This window comes from Drosophila rhopaloa, unplaced genomic scaffold (assembly GCF_018152115.1).
Source record: "Drosophila rhopaloa isolate 14029-0021.01 unplaced genomic scaffold, ASM1815211v1 contig_203, whole genome shotgun sequence".
In the NCBI taxonomy this organism is placed as follows: Eukaryota; Metazoa; Arthropoda; class Insecta; order Diptera; family Drosophilidae; genus Drosophila; species Drosophila rhopaloa.
In genome coordinates, this window is record NW_025335088.1 from 1,479,528 (window position 1) to 1,504,632 (window position 25,105).

Consider the following 25,105-nt stretch of genomic DNA (forward strand, 5'->3'; position numbering starts at 1 on the left):
CTCTATGTATGTTATAAAATTTCTGTTCAATGACGTAAACATGTATATTATAAATTAATTCACAGAAATTTCACACATCAAACCCCCAAGTTTATATGGTCTTAACCAATATAAAAAATGCGCACCCTGAAAGATAAATCAATAATCACACTATTTCTCATTTCTGTCTATACATAATTAAGTTTATACAACTAGATACATTCGTACATTTGTACATAATGCAGGCAAGACGCTAATATTTATATTTATTTACTAAATCCATTTTCATCTGTACATTTAAAAATCACTACACGCACATTCCTATTTATGTAAATAAGTACCTGTAAAAATATTAATTGGTAATTCTCGAAAATATTTGTTAAAGATAATTCACATACTCAATAAGTCCATGTGAATCCTTATTTTTTTCTATTGCAATAAAATATATATAGAATTACAGATCAATCGCTAAAAAAAATTGAAATTATTCATTGATAAATATAGATAAAATACAGCCTTTAAAAAAAAATATTACTCGTAATGTAAAAAGAATGTAATAAGTCGAAGGAAGCGCGTTTGGTCCCAGTAAAGAGTATTTTTGATTAGGATTATCATCCGGGTCGATTCATCTGTGGGTGTCCTTCTTTTCGTCCATCCGTCCGCCTAGTTTTCGAAAGCTAAAAAAGCTAGAACAGCTAGAATAATCGTTCTCACAAATTCCATAATTTTACGGCTCTTATATGTTTGATGGTACAAATTTGCGACCAGTCTCCCTTATAAAGACAGCCATCTCTTTGTACCAGCTACATTATTTAATTGAGAGAAGCAATTTAAATTCTCTAAAATGATTAAAAATCTGAAATGAAAACTACTCCTATTAAGCGAGGCATTGTGTGGAGTATGACAGGATTCGTCGCACAAATGACATAACCGAATAATTAAAATGGTATATGATAGATAACTTTTCAACATATAAAATGTTTGAAACAGGAAATACGGCTTAAAGAAACATTACTATCAAATTTGTGTCAAAATCGGTTTTATGCCAACCAAAAAAAGTATATTTTAACATTTTTAAATTTGGTTTCGTTGTTAATGTTATAACTATTTAAAGATAATAAAAAAATATTGTTTCTTTCAAAATTTTATGTTATGAATTTTGTTTACGAATTATTACAATTCGTTTGAGAATTTATATCTAACGGACCAATCATTTGCGAACTTTAATCATTCTATTTTAGTCATTTCGTTGAGGCTTTAAACTTCTTTAAGGACTCCTGTGCTTTTTCGGAAAGTTTTCCTATGACAGAGATTTTATTCCATTTTATCTTTTCAATCCGACAATACTTGATGAACTGTTGGGTTAATTTCTTCTGTGAATACAATGCCTCCAAAGTTGATGCAGTTTTCGACACAGTGTCAGTTACTGAAGTCCCTGGGTAGAAAATAGGAATACAACATTCTCCCAGATGAAGTACCGTTTGAACGAGGGACAAATGACCTCTAGAACAACAAGTGCGGGTACAACAGCCGGAGGAAACCGGGTGCCAAAGCAGAAAGTTGCTACCATGGCTCCGCGGTTGCAGCTTCCAAATCTGGAAGTACTGAAACTACCGCTGGACTTGTTCTACCAGGCCACAACAGGCCTCCTCTAGTGCTGGATCTCTTGGAGAAAATCGCAGCGCTGGAGAAAAAGCTAAGTGATATCAGAGCCCGGAGCACAAGCAGTCCCAGCGATTCCGTAACAGCGAGCGGACTCGGCGTGGGTAACTTTACGTCAGCGCTGATCCCAACTAACGGGGTCGGTGTGAGTAGTGCGGCTCAAATGGCGCCGCCATCTTGGAGCGGGGTCGGTGTGAGTAGTGCGGCACAAATGGCACCGCCATTTTGGAGAGTACCGGTACTGCTGGAAAGTAGCAGTCATTGTACGTCATTTTGTGCAACAAGCACAGCGCAGACAGCGCATGGAATTAAGCCTCAAGGCTGAATGACGCCGAAGCCCATAGGTGAACCCTACGCCTGGCCGACACCTAATGGGATATATACGCCACGCAAGCTGCCAGTTTACTGAGAACAACCAACGCTTGCTGAAGGCGTTGAAGGATGAAGACCGTGAGTCCAAGTCGCTTTTGATCCACCCAAATAACGTCAGCGTCGTGGTGGAGCAGCTGCACTTTAATTCTGGCCGACCGGAGCAACATATACGCAGCCAGCTAAATGGTTTACGAGAGATGGCGCCCATTTCGGAGCACAACCCGTGTGAGTAACCTCACAGCCTTCTTGCAGTCAGCTAAGGCAGATCAGCATTTGGGGAATCCAACCCTAATGGAAGACCTTAGGGCCAAACTCCCTACCAGTACGTGGTTGACGGAGTACGCGAATGTGGTGTGCATGCCTACGAAGTGGTCACATGACTATATCCTGCAACTCGCATGGTGAGTATCAATTCAAGGGATGCCGAAAGGGGCATCACCATCTGCTACATGCTGAAGGCGACGCCAGAAGATCGTATCCGCAACGAGGCCTCCATGGAAGCCATAACGAGGAAAACCAGCAGTCAGCAGTTTCCAGAAGTAGTCCGAACAGAGCGGTCGTCCGTTACGATGATCGACGACGAGCTGAGAAGAGACCTTGACGTACAAGGTGAGCGTCGACAACTTAATATTCAGGGGTTTGGAGGGAGAGCCACCAGAGAGCCTACTAATGTAGTTAGTCTGCAAATCAGTGAAATGTGTATTCCGTTTCAAACCTAAGCTTGCCGATGCAGACTTTAAATAGACGACATGTTCAAGGCGTGTATAAGGATGCTTGACTATTGATACGACCCTACACCAACGTGGTGCCAAAGCTACTCATCGGACTTGATCATGGACACTTGGGATTTCCACTTAGAACGAGACGGTTTGCCAAACAGGGACCGTTTGCGGCCGCAACCGAGCTGGGCTGGGTTGTCTTTGGGCCGGTAAGTGGACAATCGATTGTGCCATCACCAAGGTCTTGCTTCCTAGCAGGCAGCGACGACGCGAGAGCTCAAAGAATACTAGAAGATACCACGCTTAGGCCAACGTTACAGGATTATTGTGGAAAAATGACCACGGTGTGCTGCCACAAAGCTATGATATGCCGTACAAGCCTAACGCCAAACAGAAGATGAAGCGCAACGCGCAGTTTACGCAGAAATACACAAGGATCATCCACGATTACGTATCTTCAGGATCGCTCGACGGTGAAGGTCTGACGAAGTCGCATTGGAATGCGATCGTTTATGGTATCTGCCACACTTTGGAGTCAAAAACAATAATAAGCCGGGTAAGATTCGACTGGTTTTTAACGCTGATCCTAAGGTTGGAGGAACATCACTAAATTCGGAGCTGGACAAAGGTCTGCAACATTACAAGCCCCTACCAGCTGTGCTCTTTCATTTTAGAGAAGGGTCCATCGGAGTTTGTGGCGACATTAAAGAAATGTTCCATCAAGTTCTTATTTGACCAGTGGACAGATGTTCCCAACGCTTCCTGTGGAGAGATGGCAACGACACCAGGAAACATGATGTCTACGAGTTGAACGTAATGACCTTTGGAACAGTCTGTTCGCGGAGCCCTGCGCATTATGTCGACGACTACGTGGACAGATTTGCTATGGAGAGCGAGGCTATCAGCGTATCTACCCGAGTGAAGGATATACATTCAAACGCTGGAATCGAGTTATGCCAATTTTCATCCAGCTCACCGGTTGTGGAATCTGCATTGGGCCCAAAAGCGCAAAAAACCCGAAGGCACACGAAGTGTCCAGGGCCTGCCGCTACTAGCCCGGGGGCCTCCCACAAAAGAATTTTTGTGTCCATTTTCGTTAAATGAAATGGCCAGTCTATATGTTGTATGGTTAGTGGTTTGATCCCCTGAGATTCTTTTAATGCCTCATGATAAAGGCGAAGTTATTGTTACGAGAGATTTGGAGGCAGAAAGTCTAGTGGGATGAACCACTTCCAGTTAAAATAAACAGAGCCTTTGGGAACTGGCGTAAGGAGATGGACGGCGTAAATCAGTTGCGATGTCCCCGCCAGAATTTTGGGAGTGGACCTGCACTAACTACAGTGTTGTACGTTTTCGCGGTGGCCTACTGGAGGTTCACCTACGAGGATAACAAAGTGCTAGTAAGTTTCGTTTGTGCCAAGCCGAATCCCGATGAGAACTATGTCAATCCCACGGTTGGAGCTGCATGCAGCAGTTCTTGGGTCGCGGCTGATGAACACTGTCAAGGAGACACACAGTGTGAGCAACAGTGATATTTTATTATGGACGGACTTCAAGACGGTGCTAAGATGGATCGATGGAGATGTGTGCCAACAGCCGACAATGCGGCGGATGGTGAAACGCGTTCGCAATGCCACGTGGACCTCAGTCAAAAGTCACGTTGCGCAGTGAATTCGCGTCCGCTCACCCACAAGCCGGTGGACGTGGACCAGGAGACTCCGTTGACGCCTAATGACCTGGCAAACTTGCCATGCACGCCAGGTGAGGATGTGGACCTGCCCAAGGAGTGCGCTACACGCAAGCAATGGAGGATTGCCCGACCACTGAGGGATCGCTTCTGGAGGAGGTGGGTTTTGGAGTACATGCCTACGCTTGTGCGCCGCGAGAAGTGGTGCCGGGGATCTGAGACAATTTGCCAGGATGACTTGTTATTCGTCTGCGATCCGGCCATGCCCAGGAGAGAATGGCGAAAAGGAATCGTGGAGGAGGTCTGCAGTGGAGTGGATGACAACGGCCTATCCAGGATCATGATGCGTCCCGTCTCCAACCTTGCAGTTTTGGATTTGAGTGAAGAAGTCCTTCACGGGGTCGGTGATGTCGGGGGACGACAGTTGATCCTGATGTTTTTGGTACCTCTAGTATTTTATTTGAATTGTATAGATTTTGAGCCCAAGAACGAACGGGCATATTTTGGCCGCCATGGCTTGCCGCCATAGATTTAAGCTTCCGCATCGTAGCGTGGTTAGTGCAGGAGTACACACTGCGGTAAGCTTAGATTAGTAAAATTGTATTAGGTTATATTTGCTGATGTCAATTTTATAGAATAAATCGGCTCGCGGCTCGGTTCGACGGTTCAGTTTTGAACGGTTCAGCTTGGCTCTGCACAATCGACTGTGAATGCAACCGTTGAAGGCAACGCCGGGACCACCGACAGGATCAGATAAGCTTAGTTGATGGCAAAAAAGACATTTTAATTACTCGTATTTTGATTGTGGGTGCTCCTTACAACCACAATCAAGCTTGCTCTTAAGTTTAAGGCAGAGCCTGTATTTTCTAGTCTTCAGATGGGTAACTAGATCGCACAAACAGCGAGTCTAACTGTACGACGAGGTCTTGAAGATTGGCTAATAGCTGGTGTCCCCGTTGGGATAGCTGGTTAAAATTCTGCAGATGTCTACTTCGAGTAAAGGCGTTGTAAGGTATTTGTTGTAGTTAACGATAGTAGATGACTTGAATTCCCGTCACAAATCTGTTAATGCGGGTCATTTCCGATTCCACAAGCTTGGATATAATCGCCTGCTCAAGAGTGGAATGTGTGTTTGTTTGCCGTGGTGGGTGGAGATCGTGGACCTTATCCGGGTATCTGGGATCAGCGTATGCAATTACTAAAATCTAAAATCTGTTACATATTTCTAAAGAGTTATATAAAAATTCCTAGGAGCATAAAAAATATAAGTTTTTTGCAACTGTTAAGACTTTGTTCCGCTATTGTTCTTATCTCCAAGAAGATTTTTTTTCTTTTCAAATCGATATGTTCCATAGTACTCCAAATGTACTTGACTTATTTCATTACAAAATTATTTGTAATTTATATTTTAAGTAATTGATAGAATTTAAATTCAGTTGCTTAGATAGTTAGGTCCTGTAAGCGACCACATCAGCTCTGACATAATTTAAAATATCCTTATGGCTGGTTGTCAATTTTGTTTTTCGAGCAGAATCCGACGACCAACTTTTTTCCTAACTGAGGGGTGCGGGACATGGTTACAAATGTAAAAGTTCGAATGAGTTAAAAACCATCCAATTTTAATGTACTTCCTCCAACTTTAACATTTGTTACCATCGCTGAAAACTTCATCGATATTGCAGATTGACGTTCTGAAGGTTGAAGATGGCACGCAATAAAGCACATGTGAAGCTGAGGAACCTTTACACTTTCCCGATGCGAATGCTGTGAACTTGGTATTTGCTAAAATACCCAATTACTCTTTAAGCCTATTACTCAGATCGACAAACGGGTATGCTAGCGTAAAAACTTTAATCTTTTCAGTGTGACCAAATTCTCGAGAGTTCATCAGAATTAAATGTGCTACGGTCGTACTGTCAATCAGCTGGGTTTGTTGACAAGCAGTTGAAATTCAAATATCGTATTTGCGGGAAGAGCCTTTAAAAGATATTATCAAATACCTTGGCAAGATAAGTCTGCCGGTGTACAAAGAAATTAAAAAACAATACAATTTAATTTTAACATTTGTTTTTTTTAATTTACTGATAATTATTTGCTAATTCAAAGTTCACAACTGCACTTTTATTGTGTATTTTCGTACATTTTTGATCTAAGAAACATTTTGCTCTGACAAGAGGCACCCCAGATGGTATTAATGTTATTTTGTCCTCACATGTAAACTCCTGCAATCGACTTTTGCGAGTTTTTCCCACAATTTCATATAATGTTCAGTGAGAAGCGCACGCCAAAAGATTTAATTTTTTAATCTTTTCGCTAGGGTTCACCCAAAGTTCATTTCCGCAGACTGGCAACGCTATGCAATTTTCTGGTATTTTTTTCGTCGATCTGAGGACCGAGGTGAAAAGAAACGTTGACGAAAAGTGAACGCCAGCTGTTTGCCTCTCGCTCTTTCTCATGACTGGCGGACAGTTTTTGTCGATCTGAGTACTAGGCTTTAGGTTGTTTGGTTTTCTGTTTGTCATGAAACCCAGCTGATTGACTGTAAGACCGTAGTACGCTCACTTCGGATGAACTCTTAAAAATTTGGTCACACAGGAAAGATTAAAGTTTTTCCGCCAGCGAACTCGTCGTACTGTCAATCAGCTGGGCTTGTTATTTGCGCGAAAGAGCCTTAAACAGATATACTCAACTACTTTGGCAAGACATGTCTGCCGCTATACAAAGAAATTATAAAACATTATCATTAAAATTTAAGAGTAGTTTTTTTTTCCCGCAAATACGATATTTGAATTTTAACTGCTTGTCAACAAACTCAGCTGATTGACAGTACAACCGTAGCACGCTTAAATCTGATGAACTCTCAAAATTTCGGTCACACTGGAAAGATTAAAGTTTTTACGCTAGCGTAATCGTTTGTCGATCTGGATACTAGGCTTTAAAACTTTAATCTTTCCAGTGTGACCAAAATTTCGAGAGTTCATCCGAACTGAGCGTACAACGTTCTTACTGTCAATCGTATTTCCGGGAAAGAGCCTTTAAAAGATATTATAAACCACGTTGGCAAGAAAAGTCTGCCGCTGTACACAGAAATGAAAAAAAAATACAATTTAAATTTAACAGTAATTTTTTTTAATTTACTGATAATTATTTGCTAATTTAAAGTTCACAACTGCACTTTTATTGTGTTTTTTCGTACATTTTTGATCTAAGAAACACTTTGCTCTGACAAGAGGCACCCCAGATAGTATTAATGTTATTTTGTCCTCACATGTAAACTCCTGCAATCGACTTTTGCGGGTTTTTTTTTATTTTTTCCCTCCATTTTTTTAAAAGTTCAGTGAGAAGCGCCCGTTAAAAGATTAAGCCTAGTATCCAGATCGACGAAAACCGTACGCCAGTCATGAGCGAGAGCGAGAGGCAAACAGCTGGCGTTCACTTTTCGTCGGGCCTTTTTTTCACGTCGGTCCCCTGATCGACGAAAAAAATACCAGAAAATTTCATAGCGTTGCCAGTCTGCGGAAATGAACTTTGGGTGAACCCTAGCGAAAAGATTAAAAAATTTAATCTTTTGGCGTGCGCTTCTCACTGAACATTATAAGAAATGGAGGGAAAAACTCAAAAAACTCACAAAAGGCGATTGCAGGAGTTTACATGTGAGGACAAAATAACATTAATACTATCTGGGGTGCCTCTTGTCAGAGCAAAATGTTTTTTAGGTCCAGAATGTATGAAAAAACACAATAAAAGTGCAGCTATGAGCTTTAAATTAGCAAATAATTATCAGTAAACTAAAAAAACAACTGTTAAATTTAAATTGTATCGTTTTTTAATTTCTTTGTACAGCGGCAGACTTGTCTTGCCATGGTTTTTGATAATATCTTTTAAAGGCTCTTTCACGCAAATACGATATTTGAAGTTTAAATGCTTGTCAACAAGCCCAGCTGATTGACAGTACGACCGTAGCACGCTTAAATCTGATGAACTCTCGAAACTTTGGTCACACTGGAAATATTAAAGTTTTTACGCTAGCGTAATCGTTTGTCGATCTGGATACTAGGCTTTACATTTTTTAACCTTTTCGCTAGGGTTCACCAAAAGTACTTTTCAGGTGGTTGGCAACGCGAAGTAATTTTCTGGTATTTTTTCGTCGATCTGAGTACCGAGGTGAAGCCCATTTGGGCTAAATAAAAGTATTAATTTATGTCAGTTACTATTGCCGAGGTTATTCTAGCTATTAATATATTTTTGCAAGCTTTCTGTTTTTTCACTGGCTTTCTTAGTTTAATTGCCCATCGAAACAAATAACCGCTGTTTTCCTACAGCCAAACGCATATATTCGAATTTGCTAGGTAGAGGACGGCAGTTTTTTGTAACTCCTATAACGATAGGAAACTCGCGTCAGTGTAAGTAGACTTTACTAGTGCATTGTCTGTGGGAATAGGATATTATATCAAGTTATAAAAGACATTGAAATCATTTTCAGGGATCACCCTAATATTAAGAAAACTGAAAACGGCCACACTAGATTTGAATACTTTATTGGTATTGGTATTTTACTATTATATCTCGGTGGTACGTGTAAGTATAACATTTTACGAAATAAAACAAGAAGTTTTGTGTTTTATTTTTGTTGAATGGGATTTCCAAATAGTATGAAAAATTGCTTAAATAGATTAAACCGAATATATGTATTAACTTATTAAAAAACTCCTGTATTTTGGTTATGCTTTCGTACGTTTACTCATACACGCGTTAGAAAGCTAGAACAAGACTACTTCCATATGTGCATGTGTATATATATGGTCTGCACGAATAACATTTATCAATTTTCTGTTTCTCTTGTGTCCGTTAAAAAGACATATTATATCCAATTGAAAGTTATGGCGATTTAATATATGGAAGGATAAAACCAGATTTTAGTGTTAGGTATGTTCACACAACAATGTATATATTAAAAATTAAATATAAGTGTGCATGTCTAAATGGCGTTTGTATGTGATATTTAAGTTAGATTTTAAGGTTATGTAGTTTTGCTGTATTACTTTTGTATTCCTTTATTTAACTGCCTATTTGGTAACAACTTAAAAGGTCGTCTTTGTTATTAATAAGTACTGTCCTTTTATGGAAATTTTCAATTGGTCCTAATGCTGTAGACGTTAGTTCTTGAGTTGCATTTTGTTAAGCTAAAGATATTTTCAAAAGCAGTCGTACAATTTTACGGATCGTTTTGGTAATTTTAATTGAATTATAAACTAGAAAAGTTGGGTTGACTGTCCTTGATATGATATGCAAGTCGAGCAGCTAAAATATACAATTTTATCTTTGATCTTAGCGTCAGCATAATTATATTGAACAAGAGGCTACTGAAAATGACAGATTCGATGAAATTTGGTCCGGAATGGTTGCGCAATATGTCAGCAGAGCCCTCAGGCTCCCCCAGTACTTACAACATCGGTGCCGGAGGACCAAACAGCTCAATTGCAGCGAACAACCTTGGCAACACCACGACAGCATCTGCCTCGCGTAATCTATTTCCAGAATACCGGTACGGACGTGAGGAAATGTTGTCGTTGTTTGATCGGAACTGTTTGCTGCCGCAGATTTTACCTTCGTTTAAGAAACTTTTCGTGGAAAAAGTTCAATATCCACTTGCCCTGACACCAGGCTCTGAGGAGGACAATAACCAAAATCCTGTTGGGAATAGCGTAAGTTAACTGGATGTGACATATTTTCGGGAATTTCAGTTTCTCTACTTTGCAACAGTCGCGTCCGGCCTGGCTGCAGCGCTCATCCGGTGGATTTAGTACTGCATCTCGGGGAACTGGACGTGGTGGGACAGTTGACAGGGGCCGAATGCGCGGAAAATCTGTCTATCATCCTATATATCAACGTCCAAGTGGGCTTTACGATGAGGGTTTATCCGTAATATCTATCAAGGTAAGGCAAAAGATTTAAGGGAAAATTTGATGTCTTGCTAGCTAATAATTTTCTTTACCCAGGCCGAACGTACTTGGAATGAACGGAACGGAACTGGAGATTCAGCAATTGCCAACACTTCTGGTAACTTAGGTGGCTTAGATTGGAACGGCACGCCAAGCTCAAGCCCTCGTAAAGACTTTTCCAGTCATCATCGCAATATGGAGAATTGGCGGCGATCTCGAAACGAAGACGGATCCGGAGATGGTCCAGTTGCCAGCGGTCCAGACATTGCTGGTTGGCGAAGCGGTGGCGGCGCAGGAAATGCCAATACTAGTTTTGGTACAAACAGTCATCGTTGGGGTCAGTTATTACACCATTTTATTATTATTTTAATATTCAACAACACAATGCAATTCAAGAGATTCGTACGACCATAGACCAATTTTACACAGGTCGGTTAAACAGCAGAGCAAGATCAGAAATTATGCCACTTGTCCTTGGTGGTTGTTATAGTCTATTGACAGCAATGGCCACAATGTCCTAATTATGTTAAAAAATTCTAACGAATCCACTTCCAAATCAGGTCTGAAAGGCTTCCTATAGTCGATAGCGGACTCTTACGCAATTTTGAATGAGAATATCGTTTTAACTCTACGAGTAACAGGAATAAAAAATTAAAAGTTAAAGTTAAATTCTTACGCCGTGCTCATTTTGATGATCCAAGCTTTAAAATGTATAGTTAGAAATTGTATTTAAATCGCATAGCTTAAAATAACCTTTTTTTCTAAAAGATTTTGACTATTCCAAGAATTAATGCTGAAGTTTATTTAATATTGCTGTTGTTAAACTTGTTCTTAATTGAGGAAACTGTTCAACAAAAATTAAGCATATAAATACGTGTTGAAGTTTTTGATGCATATATTTTAAAAAATGTTTCTCTAACTTAACTTTTCTGATACTTGAATTTAAACGTTCCCAAATGGGAGTAAATTGTTTATGGGAGTAAATTATTTTTTTGCATTCCTATCATTGTTCTCGGGAAAAATTCAATTTTAGATGCACATTAGGATAATGACTGTAACATCATCTTGACAACTTTTTAGTTCCGTTAATTTTTGTTGTTGGTTTAATAGTTTAAATAAGTATTTTGTTTAAAATATTCTTGAACAAATACTACTTGATATAGTCTTAAACAGCAACCGGGTACCTTTAATTAAATATTCATGCTCAAATCTGCTGTGAAGCTTCAAAAGAAAAAAAAACTTCACACCTAGAACACTATTCTGAAAAGTTTCCATTTTCAAAGTCGGTGTACACGATCCAGCAAAATCTACAGTTTTGAAATTTTGCATAGTACTTCTTTTTTTTTTGTTTTTATCACATGAAAAAACAAAATTTTCACTGAGAATTTTCGTATCGCCAATAAAAATTCGTCAAAAATTACAGATTTTGCAGCGAATTAACCATATCTCCCCCAAGGGATTAATACTCTTTAAAATTACAGTTTTTAATAAATATATGGATTTTAGAAAAAATTATGTAATACAAAGGCAGAAGTAGAGTAAAAAATCAATTATTATAACACAAAAAAAAGGATCATTATGTTCAGAATGTTCTAATATAATCCAAAATTTTTAACATTAGCCCCTATAAAAATTAGATGCATAATCAAAAATTACAAAAAAAATTTATTAAAATCTAAATAAATAAATAAGTGAGCCTTATAAAATTAAATAAATGAATCAAACAAATATTTATAATGTTTGGTTTAGATCTGTCTTAATAAATTCGTTTATTATACCCTTGCAGAGGGTATTATAATTTCAGTCAAAAGTTGGCAACGCAGTGAAAGAGATATTTCCGAACCCATGAAGTTTATATATTCTTTAGCATGTAATATTAAAATTAAAGTTTTCCTTCTTAAAGTTTGGTTTAGATCTGTCTTAATAATTATTATAATATCAGTCAAAAGTTGGCAACGCAGTGAAGGAGACATTTCCGAACCTATAAAGTTTATATATTCTTGATCAGCATCACTAGAAGAGTCGATCTAGCCATGTCCGTCTATCCGTCTATCTACACAAACTAGTCCCTCAGTTTTAAAGCTATCTGCTTGTATACATGTCGGAACTAGCCGGATCGGGCGACTATATCATATAGTTCCCATAGAACCAAGTTTGCGTAGAAACGGACAGGCGGACATGGTTAGATCGATTCTCCTGATCAAGAATATATATACTGTATAGCGTCGGAAATGTTTCCTTCACTGCGTTGCAAACTTTTGACTGAAATTTGAATACCCTCTGCAAGGGTATACAAATAGATATCTTTCTTAAAAATAAAATTTAATCCTTAATCCTTTCGTATTATTAAAACAAACAAAATTCTTTAAAACTGACATTAAATACTAATTCGAATCATTAAACGAATTTTTAAATTTTTATTTTTAGGAAGGTCTACAAGTTGGCGCGATGAAGACGCTAACGTCGACAGTCCAACCAGTTTGCAACGGTCAATTTCAACGGTTGGGACTGTGAGCACAGATCGCGAGCGGCCTGGAAGTAGTAAAGGGTGCGGAATGGGAGCTGGAGAGGTAGGAGGAGGCACATCTAACCCTTCTGTACGTTTGTCAGGCTCGAAGGCCTCACAATTGTGGGCCGGCAATAATGATGCAGTCGGTGCTAATGCCGAGGACAATCTTCCAGAATGGGCTATGGAAAATCCATCTGAATTGGGTGGCAGCTTTGATGCAAATGGGGCCTTTCATGGTGATATCGATCTACAAAATAACAAATGTTCGCATAATTCTTTAAAGACCAAAAGTTTAAACTCTGAACACGATGTTTCAAAATCTAAAAGTAAGGACAGTACTGCAACAGATAGTGCAAACGATAAACCATCTGAAATCCTATTAATGAAAGATCAGAACATATCAGCAGCACAGGAAGTCAACAGCAGCCGTTTATCTCCAATAAACTCAACAACGACAAAAATGGAAGAGGTCCACGGTGATATTTCAGATCGAATCAAAGAAGTCGCCGATGAAGTGGAAAAACTAATAATGGAAGATGATAATCAAAGCTCAACAAATCAAAATCAACATCAAAATGATAGCGGACGGTTTGCAGGGCCTCTGCCAAGTCTAGCTGATATTGAGTTAAGTATGAAACCTGATTCTGTAAGTGGTACTACAGTACGCCAGCAAGCCCCTCCTACCATGCCTATACAAATGACGAGCACACTTTCAGAAACGGCTCATCCAACAGCGCACCCAGCTGTACCGTTTTCAGACCATGTGACTATGCAGCACCATAATCTGCACCACCAACCACATTTTTCAATGCTTCCCACACCGCATATGGTCAATCCAAATCTCAATGAATTGTGGTTTTACCGGGATCCTCAGGCAAATGTGCAGGGGCCATTCAGTGCCATGGAGATGACAGAATGGTATCGTGCTGGATACTTTAATGAAAACCTATTTGTACGACGATTCTCCGATAATAGGTTTAGACCGCTGGGCGAGCTTATAAAATTTTGTCATGGGAACATGCCATTTACTAACAGCCACTTACTTCCTTCACCAATTGATCTAGAGAATCTTCCTATTAGTCAGATACCACCCACTCTTCCAGCGCCTCTACCGCTTACACCCCGTAAGCCAAACCCAATTACTCTTTCTCTGTCTGTTGTTGAACAGCAGTTGCAACAACAAAGAGACGAGCAACTTAAGGCAAATGTGACTGCAGCTGCGGAATCTCTTAGCGCCGCAATTAAAGGAAATCTTGGAGGAAATAGCATAGGCACTACATCGCATATGCTTACAATGCGATTTCAGATGCTGCAGGACCAGTATTTGCAGCACCAGGAATACCAAATACTGGCAGAGCTATCCAAAAATGAGATCTTTCAACGACTTTCAACAGTGGAGAAAGAGGCGGTTGTTCGGCGGAAAGTTCAAATGCTTGTTCTTCCTGAGTATTTGAGCAACTTAAACGCACTAAGCAACTCGCTCTCCATATTGAACCCAATTGCCGGAAGTCAGTTATATAGTGCAGTGGCTGAACATGCCAAGAAGGATCAACATATGTTTGCGAACAGTAACGAACAGCAACTTTCAGTGGGTAACCTATTAGAAGCCAATAATTTCATACTAAATGCCCAAATTATGCATCAGCAAGCACAACCAGTGGTAGCTTCCTTGCCAACATCGGCTGACTGTGTTATGCAAAGTGGATCTGCAGCCGATCTTAATAAAATAGATGAGCTGCCCAGAAATGACTTGGACTTACTGAATGAATACAACTTACGAATGCTCTTGCGAGGCCAGCCAACAGTTGGCCAACAGCAACAACCTTCACTTCCAACTTCTGGCAACGAAAATCTTTCTGGAGGAGATTTTATAACTGAAACTCAGTTGTTAGCGGGACACAACTTAATGATTCCGATGTGGTTACCACCTAACAAGCCACAACAGCTTGACCAACAATGGCCTGGAATACCCAATACAAAAGCAACGTTGTGGGAAGTGGGGAATTTAAATGAAGAGCAAAGTGAAGAACAGCAACTATTAATTCAAAAATCCCCACAAACCTGTTTCTCAGATCCAGTGCATTCTGTGCAAACACCACTAAACCAAGTTCAATCAGAAGATCATTTTAAACATAGCTCCGCGGATTTAGGTCAGTGCCAGACTACTGACAATCTAAAGGATTCGAATAATCATAAGTTAGTTTCATCGTTTGTTTCCGATATTGAAGAGTATCAAAACAAGGAACAAAGTTCTCATCAGCAACAAACAAAGCAGACTATTAAACAGCATTCGACTGTAAGGCAGAATGTGCTGCAGTCTTCCGCAATAAAGCAAATAAATGAAGATGATCGCAAACGGGAGCAGACGGAAGAAAAACGTCGGCAAAAGGAGGAGCGCAAGCGTCAGCAACTGGAAGAAGAAAAACGGCGTGCTATGCAGGAGTCCGAGGAAAGGGCCCGTCAAATGCAGGAGGAAAAAGAAAGACAACAGCAAATACAAGCCCAACGTCGAAAGGCATTATTAGGCAATGCTCAAACTGCAGTTCAAAGTGGCATCACAGGTTGGTTTTCATATTTAACTTTACGTGCAATATGTGAATTATCCGTAGGTCCCATCATGAAAATTAAAATGCAGTTTTGTTCTGTTCTTATTATAACCTTCCAGACGGTTTATTGAAAAACATACTCGAATATATTCCAAGATTCTTTCATTTTTTGAATTTTAGAAAAAGTTTTAGTAGACTTACTCCCTCAAGAAATATTCGTGTCTTCTATAAATGCTCTGTTCACTTTCGAAAGAAACCTTACAGAAAAATTACTAAAACTTTCGAAACAAACCTAACAGGAATATTACCCAAACTTTTTTGCAAGCATCGTAATTACGAACTCAGATCCGCCCACTCAAAAAAAAAAAATTTGTTGACAAAATCTGTATGTCAATTATATTTTTATAACATTTCCTGTTTTCGGAGCCTTGCACAGTGGTTATTATTTGGGAAAGCGCCCAAAAATACTTATAATGAAGATCGAATTTCAATTTTCAGTATGTGCTTGAGGTGTAGTTTTGAAAAGTTATTAACTTCCTTTTCTATAAAAAAGGTGTATTTTTTTTAATGGACCCGATTTCAGTTGGAAGACTGACTTTGTGAAACTGCTTTCTGACTACAGCCTTTTTTCCATTGTGGGATTCGTAGTTTTGCAGTCCACAGTGGTGGCTCCCAACTTTTTGCTCCTTTCGTCGTTTCGAAAAGCCATGATTATCCCAGTGCCGTTAAGTACGCTCATACTAAAGTATTAATGAGCTTTTTAATGTTCTCCAAATTTATTTTATAACTTAAAATTTAACCAAATGTTTTTTTTAGGTAATTCCGCTTCTAAGAATGACGTCGTTAAAACGTCTGAACCGCAAGTGGCTTCGCGTTTACCTGCTGCATCCGTAGCGCCATGGTCACTTCAGTCACCAAATTCTAGTAGCACCGCGCCTGGACTGGCAGAGATACAAAAGGCAGAACGTCGGGAGCGCCGCGCAGACCAGCAGCGACATCAAGAGTTGCTAGATAAACAATTGCGTGCCAATGCTGCCGCTGCGGCTGAAGCTAACGATGCTTTGCTAAAATGGCAGTCGGCTCCAGCGTCGGCTCCCGTAATGAGCCTTGCCGAGATTCAGGCTGAAGAGACCAAGCGTCTGACCAATGACCTTTTAGATCAGCAGCGTCGTCGCGAACTGGAGCAACACCAGCATGCTGCACTACAATCAGCATCTGTTGCGGCGAGTGGAACCTCCAACATCTGGGGTAGCGGAAGTAAGGCATGGAGCGGTTCGAGCGCTGCTCCGTTACTATCTATGAGATCAAGCACTGGAACTGGTCTGTGGGACGAACCAAATGCATCAGGTACTAATCAGTCTATGTTTGGTTCTGTTACAAGCAGTAGCATTACTGCCAATTCCGCTGCAGGTGGACTAAATTCGACCAATAAAACAAACATAAATGCTCAGAATAAGTCGTCGAATTCATTTGCTTCGCCTCGAAATTTACGCAAAAGTCAGACTTTGCCGGCCATACATAACACAGGAAAAACCATTAAAACTGCGCCAGGACAACAACAACAGCAAGAGAAACTGAAAATCGGTCAGATCCGTCCGGGTTCAAAAAGTACAGCTACTTCAGTTGAGGACAAAGATAAGGAGAGAAAGTCCAATTATAAAAGCCAGGTGCATCAAGGCCCCTCCGAACAGTCCAATAATAAGGTAACCGAGTACGAAAACGAGTTCACTAGCTGGTGTATTAGGAGCCTAGATAATATGTCCGCCAAAGTTGATGGTAAATATTCGTAATCTTGACCTTGACCTTTTCGCAAACTATTTACGTTTTTATATATTTTTAGTACCAACGTTCGTAGCTTTCTTACAAGATTTGGAGGCACCATATGAAGTGAAGGACTATGTGCGAATATACCTTGGTATGTAGTTCTTTATAATTTATTTATCATCAATAAAGGAAAATATTTATTTATCTTTTTTTTGTATTTTAAAGAGGAAGAGGGAATGTCTTCTTTTGGGTTTTTGTAAGATTTTGTTATAAAAAAAAAACTATATCTGTTGCAAAGTTGTAAACAATAAGAATTTCTTGAAATTTCGGACACTTTGGACAAGTGAAATACCAATGTGAGAAATCTTTCCAAAATGTTTATTTTTGCCATCGCGTTTTTAATATAACCTGTGTTAATAAAGTTTAACTTTTTGTACATCCCAACATAGTTGTGAGGTGACAAACGACTCAATTTCTAAAATTGATAAGCCTGACGCAAAGATAAAATCTCTGGAGCTCTATCTTCAGAACTTTAAATGAAAATGTCTTGACAAAAACCGTAATATCAACATAGGCTTCTTCCAAATAAGAGGAACAGACTCAATGCAATGGAACGGTAGTTTGTTAGTCAGCTGACATTCCTTCTGCTGCTGTAAGCGGTTATTTTATTCAAGTTAGGAATTAAAATAGAAGGAATAATAATTAATATCTACAGTGCCGCACAAATACATTTTTCAGAAACCATTATGTTAGTCCTAGCATTGTAAATGTACCTTAAACAAGAAAGAAACCAAAGTTTATATACCCTTGCAGTTATTACAAATCGACTACATTTCGATTTCTATGCCTATATTACTAAAAACAATGAAGCTATGTCGATTTTGCGCTGCATTTTGCCATAGATTCTATGGTAGCTATATGATATTATTGTCCGATTTTAATGTAATTATGTTCCTATGGGAGCCATATGATAAAGTCGCCCTATCCGGCTCGTTCCGACTTATATACTACCTGCAATAGAAAGACAACTTTTGGGAAAGTTTCAAGCAGATAGCTTAAAAAATGAGGGACTAGTTTGCGTAGAATCGGACGGACGGACGGACAGACTGACAAACGGACATGGCTAGATCGACTCTTCTAGTGATGCTGATCAAGAGGGTCGGAAATGTCTTTATTACTGCGATGCCACATTTTCACTGAAATTATAATAGCCTCTGCAAGGGTATAAACAACTTGAACAAAGCTCGAGAGGAAGTGCATTAGTGCATTTCATACTAAAAGTTAAAGTTTAGAAGTTAAATTTAAATGTTAATAAACATAATCATTGCCGTATTAAATATTACATTTAAGTTTTACAATTAAATTTAAGATTAAGGCTAGCACAAAATAACATAAAATGACATGAAAAATGTTTAAAATTCCCTTTTTTAGTTTTGAATTTTATTTCAATAAAAGTTTTACAATAAATTGCCATAATCTATGTTACTACAGTACTGAACAAATCTGCTTTTAAATTTTGTTGATATCCATAATATTTCAATAAAGCTGGGAGTTGGATAATTGAACGCTGCTTAATAGAACAAAGCTATGTTTTAAATTACATGTCCACTAAAATAAAAGTGGATCATATAAAACTTGTAAACAAAAACGTTGACTTAAATTTTAAAAGTTAATTATATATAAATAAAACAGTTTTAATATGAATTCATGTTCCTTTTAAATTTAAGTATTTTTAGTTTTTATACCCTAGCAGAGGTTATTATAATTTTGGTCAAAAGTGTGCAACGCAGTAAAGGAGACATCTCCGACCCTATAAAGTATATATATTCTTGATCAGGATCACCTCCTGAGTTGATATAGTCATGTCCGTCTGTCTGTTTCTACGCAAACTAGTCTCTCAGTTTTAAAGATATCGAATTGAAACTTTGCACACAACCTTCTTTCCCTTGCACGCAGTATATATGTCGGAACGGCCGGAATCGGCCGACTATATCCTATAGCTGCCATATAACTGATTGATCGGAAATGCCATTACTTTGGTTTTGGTAAAGTTAGAAAGATGAGGATTTTCTATGGATTTTATTTTTGATCAATCAATCCGACCTACCAAATTTCATAAGGATCGTCAGACTATATCCTATAGCTGCCATATAACTGAACGATCGAAAATTCCATTACTTTTGTGTTTTTAAAGGTGGATTTTTTATGAGTATACCATATGAATAATTTTGGAGATAATTTCATAAGGATCGGCCGACTATATCCTATAGCTGCCATAGAACTGACCGATCGGAAATGCCATAACTTTGGTGTTTTTAAAATTAGGAAGTTGGAATTTTTTATGAGTATTAAGAATGCATCATATGAATAATTTTGGAGAATAAAATTTACAGAATATTCTGCAAGGGTATATCAACTTCGGCTCCGCCCGTAGTTAGCTTTCCTTTCTTGTTTTATGTATGTACCAATTTTTGTATTACATAAATGATTATATTTTCTGAAATTTAAGTTTGTTGACAATGTTTCTGCAAAAATTTGTGAAAAAATATTGAATAGTTTTTAAGGGGTGGGGTGGCTGTTTCCCTTTTTTTTTTGGAAGAGCCTTGCGGAGATAATTCCCCATGTCGAACAGGTCAACTGAAACAGTGAAAATAAAATTTTTTTTATTAGTTTAGATTAACTTCGTGTATCTGAACGATTTTTTTTTTGTGCATACGGGAACGTTTAATGCGAAAAATGAAGTTTTTGGTCGCTAGTTTTTACAAAAAAATCCATTTCGGTGAAATAAAAAATTGTGCATGAAAAATCGATCGTTCAAGTACTCATAAAATTCATCACGAACATTTAACAAAAAATTTGAAGAAAACGGTTCAGTAGTTTTTCGCCAATCCATATCACCGCAAAGTCATTTTTCAAAAACCACCATTTCGAGATGTTCGCGTTTAAAGATTCAAGTTTGGGTTTGGGCGGGGACGAGGCGCGCGGCTAGGAGCGCTATAACTTTCATTCTACTGCTTAAAATTGGGGAAATGTTCTCAAGAAGTTGTTCTTCAAAATAAAGCAATAACAAAATTTTCGATTTATTGAAAATGAAAATGGTTACAACCCCTTAAAATGAAATAAATTTTTATTTTGCTGCTTTTATGTTTATCAAAATATTTCTTTTAGATTTAGTAATTAGAATTACGCTTTTAGTTTTGTCAAAATCGGGCAGCAATATCATATAGCTGCCATAGAAAGGACATAGCTTCACTGTTTTTAGTAATATAGGCATAGAAATTGAAATGTAGTCGTTTGATATGAATGCCGATGTTTGCTTCCTTCTTTGTTAGTTTTTATAAAACGTCGACAATCTATACACTACAAAAGCTTTACCATGTCCCTATTTTGGAATATGACTCCAGAACATAAAACCCCTTATATATTAAGCAACAGTAATTAATACAGTAAGTCAAACTGCATTTATACACCCTTGTAGAGAGTATTCAAATTTCAGTCAAAAGTTTACACCGCAGTGTTCCTACCCTGTAAAGTATATATATTCATGTCCGTGTCTGGTTCCTCAGTCTGTTCCTTTCTACGCAAACTAGTCATTCATTTTTAAACTGAATGAAACTTTTCCAAAAGTATTATTTCTGTTGCAGGTAGTTTATAAGTCATGAATTACGATTTTAATTAAATTCAAATCGGACAACAATATCATATAGCTGCCATTGAAACGATGGCAAAATGCAGCCCAAAATCGACATAGCTTCATTGTTTTTAGTAATATAGGTAAGAAATAGTAATGTAGTCGATTTGTAATAACTGCAAGGGTATATAAACTTGCCGAAGTTTGCCTCCTTTCTTGTTATACCGTTGCAGAGGGTATTATAATTTCAATCAAAAGTTTGCAACGCAGTGAAGGAGACATTTCCGGCCCCATAAAGTATATATATTCCTGATCAGCATCACCAGGAGAGTTGATCTAGCTATGACCGCCCGTCCGTTTCTAGGTAAACTAGTCCCTCAGTTTTTAAGCTATTTGCTTGAAACTTTGCCAAAAGTGGTATTTCTATTGCAGGAACGAGCCGGATCGGGCGACTATATCATATAGCTCCCATAGGAACAATCGGAAAAAATTATAACTTTGTTGTTTTTAATTATTTATCTTTGGGATTTGGTATTATTTAAATATTATTGTATTACGGTTTTAATTAAATTGAAATCGGACAACAATATCATATACAGAATGTCAAGAAACACTTTACATACTGAAGATTGTTTTTATATTTTGACTTTGCATGCAAAAAAAAGCCCCTTGTGTTTCATTTTATGATTTATTTTGAAATGCTATTATATTAATTAGAGTATGCCTAGTTAGTCCGAAAACAAAATCAACACAATCCACAGAAAATGAAGAAGAAGACAAACTAAGAGAACACAATTTTAACACTGTCAAGAAACTCTTTACACAGTTAGCTTTTTCATTCTTTTTTGTTCTTTTCGAAAAAATGAACGGTACTTTACCACTATCTATGACTTGTAAGTAGCGTCATTTTTACATTCTATTTCAATTTGTTGTGAAATTAGCCAAAGCTAGCATCAAAAGGGATCTTTACGAGATTTTTATAATGTTTGGCAAAAATTGATCTTTGAGATCTCTCAGTTGATTTACTTTAATCATAAATTGGGAAAATCTGCCGCGGAGCTTGCTGAAATGTTTTCAGTTTCCAGAAAAACCGTTTATAACGTATTAAATCGAGCGGAATATGAAGGTAGGCTGGAAACAACGAATAGAGAGGGCCGTAAAATGATGATTGGAGAACGAGAAGACCGAATAATAAGGCGAAAAGTTAACCAATTTCGACGAGAACTCTTGCCAATGAGCTTCAGGAAGAGTTTGGTATAGTTGTTTCACATGAAACAATACGCCAGTTATTTTGCGACGCAAGTACTCCTCCAGGGTCGCTCGAAAGAAGCCTCTTCTGTCGCAAATGAATGTGGAAAAACGTAAAGCCTTTGCTGAAGCCATGATTAGCCAGCCGCAAGAATATTGGGACGACGTTATATATTACAACGATGGTCCAACCAAAGTGTGGCGCAAGGCACTTACAGCACTAGAGAACCGCAACATTATTCCGACAGTTAAATTCGGAAAATTGTCGGTCATGATTTGGGGATGCATCAGCAGCAAAGGGGTCGGAGAAATTGCCTTCATAGAAAATACTATGAATGCTGAGCAGTATCTTCGAATTTAAATGACCTATTTAAGGCCTAGTGCTGAAAAATTTGGCTTTATTTCCGGCAATAAGTCTAACTTGAAGTTCTATGTGTGGAATTGGATCCTTTACAACTACGGTAAGGTGATCCATACACCACCCCAGAGCCCCGACCTTAACCCTATTGAAAATTTGTGGGCCTTCCTGAAGAAAAAAGTGGCTAAAAGGTAGCCCAAAAATCGTCAAGCGCTCAAAACGGCGGAAATTGAGGAGTGGCAAAAAATATCATTGGTATATGATATGCCAAAGTTAATCAATTCAAACGGATCCAGCTTGTTGCTAATGCTAAGGGGGGTCATACAAAATACTAAAACTAAATTTAAATAGTATAAGTTTCTTAATATTTAGATTTAAATTACGATAATTAGTTTTGTGTAAAGAGTTTCTTGACAGGATTAAAAATGTGTATTCTCATGTTTAAGTTAATTATTATGTTCCTATAAATTGTTATGTTTTTGTTTTTCAACTTATTAATTAAGCAAGGCAAGAAGAATCGTTGTGCATTAAAAAAAATTATGAAATTGATTGGAAGTTGCTTAGTTTTTAATCCAAAGTCCAAAAATAAAGTTCATTTTCAGTGTGTAAAGTGTTTCTTGACATACTGTAGCTGTCATAGAAACGATGGCAAAATGCAGCGCAAAATCGACAAAGCTTCATTGTTTTTAGAAATATAAGCATAGAAATCGAAATGTGGTCGATTTGTAATAACTGCAAGGATGTATAAACTTCGGCTTGCCCAAGTTTGCTTCCTTTCTTGTTTATCATTAAACTATTTAGAGTAAAACGGGATAAAGTGTTAACCAAAGTTAATTAATTACCAAGTGTGCCAATAATTTTGTTCTGGGAAATTAATGAAGAGACTTGTATTTAACAGTAAATGATATCTTTAGATATTTTGTTTCATTTAATTAATTATGATAGTCACTTTATCTATCATACAAATTTTAAATTTAAATCCTGATAAATTGTATTTGTTAGGTCACAAACTTTATTAATTTAACGACGGCAAAACAGCTGAACTTAACATATTAGACGGACAAGAAAAGACGGACCAGACTGCACACAATCTATATAACACAATAAAGTCAAATGTTGCTATATAAATGGTATTTTCTAACTTCTTAGGTGAAGGAAAAGAGTCTTTGGATTTTGCCAAGCAGTTTTTGGATCGACGCAGTAAATACAAGAGTTTGCAGCGTGCCCAAAATGCACACAATGATGACATGTGTAAACCAGCTCCTGCCATTACACCATCGGCGAACGACTATACTGACAGCAAGGTGGGTCTTGTATGTATAATTAACATTGCGTATTAATATTGTCTTTCTTAAGAACAAGCAGAAAAAAGTTAAGAAGAATAAGATGACTAGAATGGACGCCCGCATTCTTGGGTTTTCGGTAACAGCCGCCGAGGGTCGCATAAATGTTGGCGTTCGTGATTATGTCGAAGGACCATAACCACATTGGGACAACCTCAATTTTTTTATAAAATTACAAATCTTATAAACAACAGAATTGAATTAAATGTTAGGTCACAAATGGATGTGCGCTAAACCCTGATATACCTAAATAAATAAATAAATATATTTATATATATATCTATATATCTGTATGTATATATATATATATATATATATATATATATATATATGCACATAAACAAAACTGTTGTTAATAAATCTTTGTTACCGTCCGTCGAATCGATGTCATATGTTATGTCGGTCAACTTCGTCAGGGTTGCGCCAAAACAGCGTTTGGCCAAAACAACAAACAGGGGTGAGTATAGAGAAAGAGAAATTTACAATAGTTGCGTCTCTGTCCTTTCCTCCTTTAGCAACCTTTGTCGTTGCCTTTATTATTTGGTCATTGTTGAATACAATTTGTGCACTCAAAAATGTATACATTGCTCAATCAAACAAATTAACGGCTTTTGTCTTTTTCCACTTGAACGGAAAGTAATACAAAACGGCGTCAAGTTAACTAAATTCGGCATTGAGGCGTGTACAAGCCGACTGCGTCTGTAACTTTTCACTGGACTCACTTTTGATTTTGCAGAAACATTTCCTTTTTAAACAAAAATTGTAAAGTTCATATTCGTAAAATAAAAAGTGGCAGGCCATACTCCTACAAAAACTACTGAATTATCCACATGGCAGACAGTTAAATATTTAAAACTTGTATACCCTTGCAGAGGGTATTATAATTTTGGTCAGAAGTTTGTAACGCAGTGAAGGAGACGCTTCCGAACCCATAAAGTATATCTATATATATAAAACTGTTCATTGAAAACTAAGAATCAACGCACAGCCTAAACTAATTAAATGACCCTATTAAAATTGTTTACCATTCAATTCTTATAACACTAAACTGATTTGCTAAGATTTATTTTGGCCACAAACATGCCCCCATTTTCTTTTCAGTGGCAAAAAAACCCCCAATTTCTATAAAAAATTCTGGACGCTAAACGCGTTAATCAATCGATGCGATTTTTGGCCAAAATTTAGTCCTCTACATAATAAAGATTCTATTTAATTTAATATTCGATATTTTAATGTTTACTATTTTTTATCGATCTTTGAAAATCTATGAATCTTCCTCATTTTTTCCAAACGGCAAAAAAACACTGATCTAAGTCAATTAGCAATATGAAAATTTATCGAGGGA

The 25,105-nt window shown here is 37.8% G+C and overlaps 2 protein-coding genes across 6 annotated transcripts in view; both read left to right on the plus strand.

Moving 5' to 3' along the window:
* The first annotated feature begins 8,960 nt into the window (after positions 1-8,960).
* LOC108038164 (GIGYF family protein Gyf) lies at positions 8,961-24,024 on the plus strand. Of its 5 annotated transcripts, XM_044460545.1 has the most exons (10): positions 9,209-9,345; positions 9,752-10,124; positions 10,183-10,356; positions 10,419-10,698; positions 12,789-15,431; positions 16,233-16,763; positions 16,827-17,192; positions 17,257-17,331; positions 23,567-23,721; positions 23,774-24,024. In XM_044460545.1, exons 2-10 carry the CDS (start codon positions 9,789-9,791, stop codon positions 23,897-23,899), a joined length of 4,686 nt encoding a protein of 1,561 aa, XP_044316480.1. In that variant the 5' UTR covers positions 9,209-9,345; positions 9,752-9,788; the 3' UTR covers positions 23,900-24,024. The 5 variants fall into 5 exon arrangements, with proteins under 5 accessions (XP_016970396.1, XP_016970398.1, XP_044316480.1 ...); XM_017114907.2 differs by lacking the exon at positions 9,209-9,345 and adding an exon at positions 8,961-8,997 and having other exon boundaries at positions 16,233-17,192; XM_017114909.2 differs by lacking the exon at positions 9,209-9,345 and adding an exon at positions 8,973-8,991 and having other exon boundaries at positions 16,233-17,192.
* A 112-nt stretch (positions 24,025-24,136) lies between these two features.
* The window catches only part of LOC108044937, a 41,952-nt gene continuing 40,983 nt past the window's right edge, over positions 24,137-25,105 (plus strand). Inside the window, exon 1 of the mRNA XM_044460546.1 lies at positions 24,137-24,217. The gene's annotated coding sequence lies outside the window, so the exon portion shown is untranslated. The remainder of the gene's footprint in view (positions 24,218-25,105) is intronic.